Source organism: Armigeres subalbatus, chromosome 3 (assembly GCF_024139115.2).
Source record: "Armigeres subalbatus isolate Guangzhou_Male chromosome 3, GZ_Asu_2, whole genome shotgun sequence".
NCBI lineage: Eukaryota > Metazoa > Arthropoda > Insecta > Diptera > Culicidae > Armigeres > Armigeres subalbatus.
The window spans coordinates 77,128,575-77,137,755 of NC_085141.1; the positions used below are offsets into that span (position 1 = coordinate 77,128,575).

At 37.6% G+C, this 9,181-nt stretch overlaps 1 protein-coding gene across 1 annotated transcript; it reads left to right on the forward strand.

Moving 5' to 3' along the window:
- The first annotated feature begins 5,950 nt into the window (after window positions 1-5,950).
- On the forward strand, window positions 5,951-8,416 carry LOC134227034 (N-glycosylase/DNA lyase). Its single transcript, XM_062708226.1, has 3 exons — window positions 5,951-6,140; window positions 7,039-7,479; window positions 7,729-8,416. Exons 1-3 carry the CDS (start codon window positions 6,061-6,063, stop codon window positions 8,303-8,305), a joined length of 1,098 nt encoding a protein of 365 aa, XP_062564210.1. The 5' UTR covers window positions 5,951-6,060; the 3' UTR covers window positions 8,306-8,416.
- Window positions 8,417-9,181: the final 765 nt, after the last annotated feature.

The window sequence follows — 9,181 nt, forward strand, 5'->3', positions numbered from 1 at the left end:
TTGACTTGTCAGATGCGTTCTGGCAGGTTCCCCTCAATCAAGAATCAAGAGATAAAACTGCGTTCAGGACAGCTAGAGGTTTGTACCAATTTAAAGTGATGCCGTTCGGACTACATGGCAGTCCTGCAACTTTGAATAGGCTAATGAGGATAGCACTAGGAAACGATTTAGAGCCATGGGTATCTACCTATTTGGACGATGTAATCATAGCGGCGAAAACATTGGAGGAACATTTTAGGCTTTTAAAATTAGTAAGTGACAGATTAAGGGCTGCTTGTTTGACAATAAGTATTACAAAATCTAAATTTTGTCAAAAGAAAGTTAATTATGTAGGCTACATCCTTTGCGAAGAAGGGATTTGTGTTGACGCTGATAAAATAGCGCCAATTTTAAATTACGAATCTCCCAAAAATATCAAAGGCGTTAGACGATTATTAGGCATGGGAGCATTTTATCAAAGGTTTATAAAGGCATACAGCGACATGGTAGCTCCAATTTCAGACACTCTCAAGAAAAATAAGGGACGTTTTGTTTGGACAGAAGAAGCCGAGTGGGCGCTTAGGAAACTGAAAGAAGTTTTAACATCACCGCCTGTTTTAGTTAATCCAAATTTCAGTAAAGAATTTATAATTGAGACAGATAGCTCCGATAAGGCAGTTGGAGCTGTATTAATGCAAAAGGACGAAAATGATAGGTCAAGACCAGTTTGCTATTTCTCACGCAAATTAAGTGCTACACAAAAAAATTATTGTGCAACAGAGCGCGAATGTTTGGCGGTTTTATTGGCCGTGGAACATTTTAGACATTTCATTGATGGAACACATTTTAAAATAATAACCGACGCGGAAAGTTTGAAATGGCTTATGCAATTTAGTGGAAAATCGGCTAAATTACTTAGATGGTCCTTAAAATTACAAGAATTTGATTTTTGCTTAGAATACAGGAAAGGAACACTTAACACTACGGCTGATGCATTATCGCGATCAATTAGTACTATTAGATTACATAATGTAGACAATTCGTATGAGCTTTTGAAATCAGAAATTAGTACGGATCCGGAAAACTACAAAGAGTATACGGTCAATGGAGATAGAATATACAAATATGTAAAAGAAGAAACTAGATTCACTGATGGAAGATATAAATGGAAATACCTACCAAGAGAACATGAAAAAGCAGAAATAATTAAAAAAGCTCACGATGAAAATGCGCATTTAGGGTACGATAAGACAGCAGATCGGATTAGAGAACGCTATTGGTGGCCAAGGATGTCAGGAGAGATAAAATTGTATTGCAAAAACTGTTTAGAATGCAAGAAAAATAAAACGGATAACACTGTTAAAAGACCGCCGATGGGGGAAAAACATAAAGTGGCATCACAACCATGGCAATTCATATCAATGGATTACATAGGCCCGTTTCCTAGGAGTAAGCAAGGGAACACATGTTTACTTGTAATTGTCGACTGGTTTTCTAAATTTGTTTTAATTGAACCGATGAGAGCAATGAAGGCTTCTACGCTATGTAAATTTGTAGAGGAAAACGTGTTTAAAATGTTTTCTGTTCCCGAAATTGTGCTTAGCGATAACGGGACACAATTTTTGTCGCGAGAATTTAAGAAGTTGTTGGACAAATATCAGGTTAAACATTTTTTGACAGCAAAATACTTTCCTCAAGCAAATCCTACAGAACGAGTTAATAGGACAATAGTGTCGGCTATAAGAAGTAGCTTAAAAGGAAAAACTAATCAAAAAGAATGGGATGAAGACTCGCAATTGATTGCTAACGCAATAAGAACCGCAACTCATGCAAGTACGGGTTACACACCCTTCTATTTGAACTTCGGAAGAAACTACATTGCAACTGGAGAGGAATATGGTTTTCTTAGAGATACTAATGATCCATCAACAATGAATACTAATTACCAACAAGCAGATCTATATAAAAACGTGCAGAATAATATCAAAAAGGCTTACGATAACTATTCAAAGAATTATAATTTACGTAGCAACAAAGCAGTAACGTTTGAAGAAGGAAGTCACGTGCTTCGAGAAAATAAAGTACAATCGGATAAAGATAAGGGATTCAATGCGAAATTAGCCAACAAATACGTTGAAGCAATAGTAAAACGAAAGTTAGGAAGCAACTGTTATGAGCTATTAGATTTGAATGGGAAAAATGTAGGCGTATATCACGGGTCGATGCTTAAGAGGAAAAACTAAAAAAAAAAAAATACGTCGAGTTGAAATAAAGCTATGTACACGAGAAAGCTCTGTCATCTCGTGAGACAGGTGGGCGCGATGACCACCTGTGAACAAATTAGTAAACACGCCAAATTGGTTAATTGATTAGAGCAAATAGCAAGAACGCAGGAATAGCAGGAGATAAATTAGGAGTAGATCGAATTCATTCCCTATACGTCATACGTCTATATATGTAGTAGCCGCTTTGAGATGCGATAGTGAATAATTTTTGTTTGTAGATGATCACCAGCTAACGAACAGTAAGCTATTGGTATTGCACTATAGCGTTGTAAAGTGGCTCGGTGATGGATATCAACGTTAGGTTACGAGAGTGATATAAAAGCCTTCAGCAGAGTCTGATGTGCGTATTATCACCTTGTTGATTAGTTTCTGTTAATTTAGTCAAGTTGGTTTCGGATTGGATAATTAATTTTGGGAATAAATAATCAGATGCAATTTCATAGAGTTATTGTGAGATATAATTTATTTCTAGACTAGTTCTATACAAAAAATGTATTGTTTTTTGTATACGATTTAGATTTTAAAATATTTAAATTTTTTATGAAAAATTTTAAACGTTATATTGCTATAACATTTAAAATTTTTACCATGGGAGAAGGGGTAATGTAACAGTTCAAATATTGCGTACTTACTGTATTATTTTTTGATAACGAGAACTTTTCTAATTGAGAGACAAGAGATTAGTATACCAGTTTACTAAATCGAATTCACCTAGAAAACCAGTATGTCACTTGAACAGTGAACACTGCACGATTAAAAGATGGAATGAATATTCATACCAGTGGACGTGAGAGTTTGCAAAAAGTTTTACAACTACGGTCAGAGCCAAAATCTGGGAGTCCGAATGGATAAATCGCGAACGAAATGTTATGAAAAAACTATCTACAGAATGAGATAGAAGGATAGGTCGGGTCAGTTGGACATAAGGGTGAAAGAGACAACGCTTTAGGCATTTGCTAAAATTCACTAACTTCCGCCAGGAATTCCGCGGGAGTGTTCGTAAGTTAGGTCAAGAAATAGACCTTTGTCCACTTCGAAGTTAGATCACGCGATCACTTGATAGTTTGGCTCAATCGTGATCGGTAGTTATCAAAACCTGCGACCTAAAAGTTACTTTAACGTTTCGATAGTGACTAGAAAGGTAGTGTAAACTATAGTTAATGCCTAGTAACACAAATTATATATTTAATTGTTTAAATTCCTAAACTAGGTCCATTAAAAATCATTATAACGAGATTCTAAAATTCTAAAAGTGTGTGATACGGTTGAAATTTTGAAAAGGTAGGAAAAGTTTTCTTATGATAAAAGTTGGGTGTGTTTTAACATGTGGCTTCTATTAGCCACGAATTTGTGGCTTTTCCGTTTGGAATATTTTTGTTCCCAGGAAAACGGTGGGAAATCTCTAAGCAACCTTGCGAGTGAGAAGAAGTCTGAAATCGCGGCACACAGGCCACACTAATCCACGTGATACTCGACATTGAGAACCGGTCTTTGAAGGGAAACCCAACGTACGGTGATCGGCCGGAATGCTAGAATACGGTGAACGTACGGTTGATCCCTGATTTGGTAGCCGTACCTTTCGTTCCCACTATCCGTGTTAGGATTGAACAAAGCCCCAGCCACCGCGTGGTCGCGCTTTGACAGCGACCCGATTTCGCACGTGTACACCATCTCGTCCCGCCCAGTTGGCACGTGGGCGTTCACTTCGATTGCCGACATCGATTCATCCGCACCAAGAACCCAGTATCAGCAAGGAGGAGAACGGCCGCAACGAAAACCCCAGCAAAGGTACCTATAGGTTAAGCCACACACACACACCCAAGCAGGTTAGGTTTAGGGCTCATCCGTAGACCCCGTAGCATTAAGCCAGAGAGAGAATCTACAATACATTGTCAACTTGGAAACCTAATGTTTGTATTACTGCTACAATTACTGTCTCGAAAGAGTTGGGTTATTGGGGGACTCGTGTTGATTTAGATTCGAAGTGATTAAATTTCAGATTCGGCATACCGATACGTACTCGTGTACAACTTGATCGGGTTTGATTCGTTGGCGTTAGAGAGAGAAATTGAGGTAGTGTTGAGAGTATTCGATCGGACATTCGAGTGATCCACAGAACCTGCCCTGAGCTTCATTCTCGGTAGTTAGTCGGGCGCAAAACACCAAGCTGGCAATCTGGAAGTTTATCCAGATTGGCGCGTAAGTCGGTTTCGGTATAGGAAGCTGGATTTGTTCCAAAACACTCCTTACAAAACAATTGCAAGTATTGTTACATTGGTGAAATATGTTGATGTATTGTATCCTCAGTGTGGAAACAATCTGTGCAACCATCAAGAAACAATATATCCTATTGTATACCGTACATTGTATGGTAATTCAATTGTTTACACAATTGAACCAATAGTACATTTTTATCCGGGTACCCATTTGGGAACATTACAAACGCCGCGCAGTGTATCATATCCAGAAAATCTGACAATAATCACGTCATGTATTTTTTCACTGTGCACTATCAGATTACACGATTTTATTCATAGTTGGCAACTCTGCTATCGATGGCGCAATTTGTTATACGTCATGTTAAGACGTTTCAATTCTCTCAATCAAGTGGCGGCATGCAAGTCTGCACGCTCGTCTGGCTGAACTCAAATTTGGGTCGATTTAACTCAAATTCATAACTTCTTCTGAGACGTCAAACGCTGAGTAAACGAGAATTATGAATTTGAGTAACTGTCACTCAAAATAATATAAAACGGCTAAATTGCAAAACTGAGTTCACTGAGAAAAAATGGCTAAGTCCAATCCGCATTCCAAACGCTTTATATGGGTGACAATCTTTAGTGGAAAAATATAGTAATCAAAAAGTACGTAAGTTTAGCCAACATTTGTCAGTATCTTTTATGTTTCTCATATTTTTCTTCATTATTTTCTGCAGGTTCAGCTTCAGTTCAATTAATTATATATGCTTCTTCTTCAATGGCTCTACATTCCAACTGGAAATTGGCCCGCATTTCAACTTTGTGTTCTATTAGCATGTCCAGTTATTAATTTGCCAATATGGCTAGAAGCAGTCATCTCTGCTTATGCGGTAAGTTACTGACATGTTTCATATTCATTAAATAAATTAAAATAATTATTTCTTTTGATTTTGATCTGCAGAGTTATTTTTGGAACTTTCCGTTTGGCGACTTAGAGAAATTTAAAGGAAATTTCTAGACTGAACGACTTAATCGGGAAAACCCAGTGTTACTGGAGGACGTGACGAAGACTGGTGCAGGCTTGCAAGATGTTCGGCGTGAATCCGTGACAATGTAGGACTGGAGCCTGAGATATCATCCTCAAAATTCTGATAAATCGTTGCCGAGTTTCACTCGAAATCATTATAATATTCAATTTATGTATATGCATTAATTGTTAAACATGTAAATAAAACGTTTTTCATTTTTGTTTTGTTTTATTTTGTTTAATAAAAATTCAAAAATGAAAATAATTTTCATTTTGGTACGACAAACTCAATTTCATAAATATTCGATTTTATGAAATTGAGTAGATATAACTCAAAATAAAATATCTGACACCATGACTCAAAATTGAGTTCAAGGCCATGAACTCAATTTTGTCTTGAGCCAGTTTTTCCGATTTTGAGTTAAACTGACCCAAATTTGAGTTCAGCTGGGCGAGCGTGTGATGCTTAGCTTATAAGCTTTGTTTTGATATTTTTGTGCAGCTGATTTTGATCTCGCTATTAAAAATTCTGAAATGAGAAGTGCAAATTTAAACTGAAAAATAGCCCAAAATGTCTCAATGGATGAAAATCACGTGCCTCTACGAACAACTGCAACTAAAAACTACACTAGCCGGTGGACAAAGTTTTCGGTAAGCAAAATTTACGTGCGAGCTATTATTTTCAAATGATGCGGTAGCTAATGTATTGTCTTTACGTTGAGTGATTTATTTGTGAGTGATTAGGTATATTGGACAGACCCATATTTCCTTCTTCAAAGTTTGCTCGCCAGCATATGAATATAGGGGGAATGACGGCTTTGGCAGGTTTTGTTCTATTGTCAGGGGGATTTTTTATGAATGATTATACTCAAATTTTGCCTAAACATTCTTCGCATATCAAAGAATATTGTGGCCAAATTTCATAAAAATTTGATGGACAAAAACCCCCCTGACAATCACCCGTATTCTTGTTTACGGACAAACGATACTTTCGAACTAATGCGATTCGAGAATGCACTTCAACTTTCGATCGAAAGCGCGTTCATACGTAAACAATAATACAAAGTAGGACTTAATTTTTTTTTTATTTGGCTCAGTAGGTTTCATGTGATGTTAGTAAGTACCTAATTGGTAATTGATGGTATTACAAATGATAGCCTGCTGCTATAGTACTAGACTTTTGATCAGCTCAAGAAACATAAATGCCGGGGATTGTAAAGGGGATAGTATATTGATCGTATTCTCAACCTACCGGGACTCGCACCGTTACAACAGCTTCGAAAAAGGCTCGCTTGTCGTTCACAAGAGGGGCGGGACTGCATGAGTGGTCCAGGACTATGCGAGTCCCGCAAGGTTAACGGATAACTAAATGATTGGACCTAAAATTAATTTTCGAAACTATTCTTACTTGCAACGTTGTGAGCCCTTAAAAATGTTTTTGAGCTGCGTGCATCACTTTTAGAAAAAGCTATCCATACTATATGAAATTTTTCGATATGATAGGATATGATAAGATCTACCTACTCTTTAATTTTGTGATTCTTTGCAGCTGGAAAAATCATGGATCCGTTGATGATGAATTCATTGGAGTGTTTGCAAATATCGTTTGGGTCCTAAAACAAACCAGTACCGAACTATTGTACAAAGTCGTTGGCGAACTTCCGTATCCAAACAGTCAGGAACAATCGTCCAAAAAACAGCGGCTCTCAGTCATAGAAACGAATCCGGCAGAAATACGCATCAAAGTGGCGGAACCGGACCCATGTTCCGGAAAGGGAAAGTTGCTGTACTCACAGAGGTACTACGAAAAGCTACTTCGGATGTACTTTAGGCTGGACGTCGATTTGGAACTGTGCTACAAGGAGTGGAACAAGTGCCACGTGCATTTCGAAAACAGCACAGGACAGTTCTACGCCGTTCGGCAATTAGATCAGGATCCAGTGGAAAACCTGTTCTCCTTCATTTGCAGCCAAAACAACAACATATCCAGGTAAGAGGCACAAATGTGTACACTGTTTTCGGTTGTCAAGTAGAATTCTTCAATACACATTGAAGAAGTAGAACATTACTACTTGAATGAATATGAGTTCTTGTCCATAATAGTCTTTTTCACATTTCAAACATATGTATTGATATGAAAGAACTTTTTGTGATGGGGTGCGATTTAAGGTGTTTTAATGTCGTACCTAAACACTTTGCTACTGTAAAGCCTGAGAACGTTTTCCTTTTCACTCAACAGAATTTCCGGTCTGGTAGAGAAGATTTGCACGTATTATGGGGACAGAATCTGTGACTACAACGGGGTCACTTATTACAATTTTCCTAGCGTCGATAAGCTGGTCGTTCCGCAGTTGGAGGCGCACCTCAGAGAGTTAAGTTTCGGCTATCGCGCCAAATATATTGCCAAATCCGCTGAAGAAATTCTCGCCAAAGGTGACCTGGAATGGTTCAGAAAGTTGCAGCAGTTGGACTATAAGGAAGCACACCGGGAGCTACTGACCTTGACTGGAATCGGTCCCAAAGTTGCCGATTGCATTTGTTTGATGTCGTTGAATCACCTGGAGGCAATCCCGGTCGACACGCACGTGTTCCAGATTGCACGAAATTATTTGCCCCATTTGGCCAAGTGTAAAACGGTTACCGGCAAGATGTACGGAGAAATCGGAGACAAATTCCGAGAGATTTACGGACCGAAAGCTGGTTGGGCGCAGACGGTGCTATTTTGTGCAGATCTTCAGCGTTTCAAGGAAAATAGAGAAAATACGGGTAGCCAGAAAGGTTCCGCAGGGTCGACGGTCGTGAATTCGAAACGATAGATAAGATTAGAATATCTTTTTATGAAACTGAGTCTTTGATAAATGCTCGAACAGTGATATACAGTTATTAACCTTGTACCTATCAATAAAAAGCATTGATACAAATGAAAACTTTGTTTATTATTTTGACAAGAATTGGGAGATTGAGGCGGGGGAAACGTATTGTACTCTCTATGTCCTATCCCACACTCAATGTTTCACTAGGATTTTTTCATTTTTATAAAAATGAAAAAATGCTCAACCTAGTGAAATATTGAGTACCGTACCGTGGTGAAATATTCAAACATATTATGTTTGGCGATGCGCGGAAATAGAGCAGGTCACGGTAACCGTTATTAATTAGTATCTGTTACTAATTTACTGTTACTGTTACAAATTTAGTATCGAAAATAGGTATTTTTATCAACATTGAATAAGTATAAATAACATGCAATCTGTGTTTTCAATATGTTCTCTGTTATTATAATCGAATTCATTATAGGTAATATTAACATCCTTCTAAAATAAAAAATAATAATTTAAAACAAATAACTTGACTTAATATTTGTTCAGTTTGTTCGAAACTGTAAAGACTTTTCAAGTCAGCTAATAATAAATAATCTGTATTCGACTACGAACCCTTTACAGAATGGCACCATTCATACTCACTCGTCCACTCAAACCAAATACTGAAACCATTACGATTCCATTTTCTTACTAACTTTTAACACAAACGGTCGATCGTTATCAAATTCAATAGTGATTCAATAGGAATCAACAATTGTCCCCTGTAGAATGCAATTTGTTGCGAGAGAATCGGTTAAGAATTACTATATGAAAAAGTAGCTAATGTTTTTCAGTTTTTGTGCACACACACACACCCTGGCCAAACGAGTA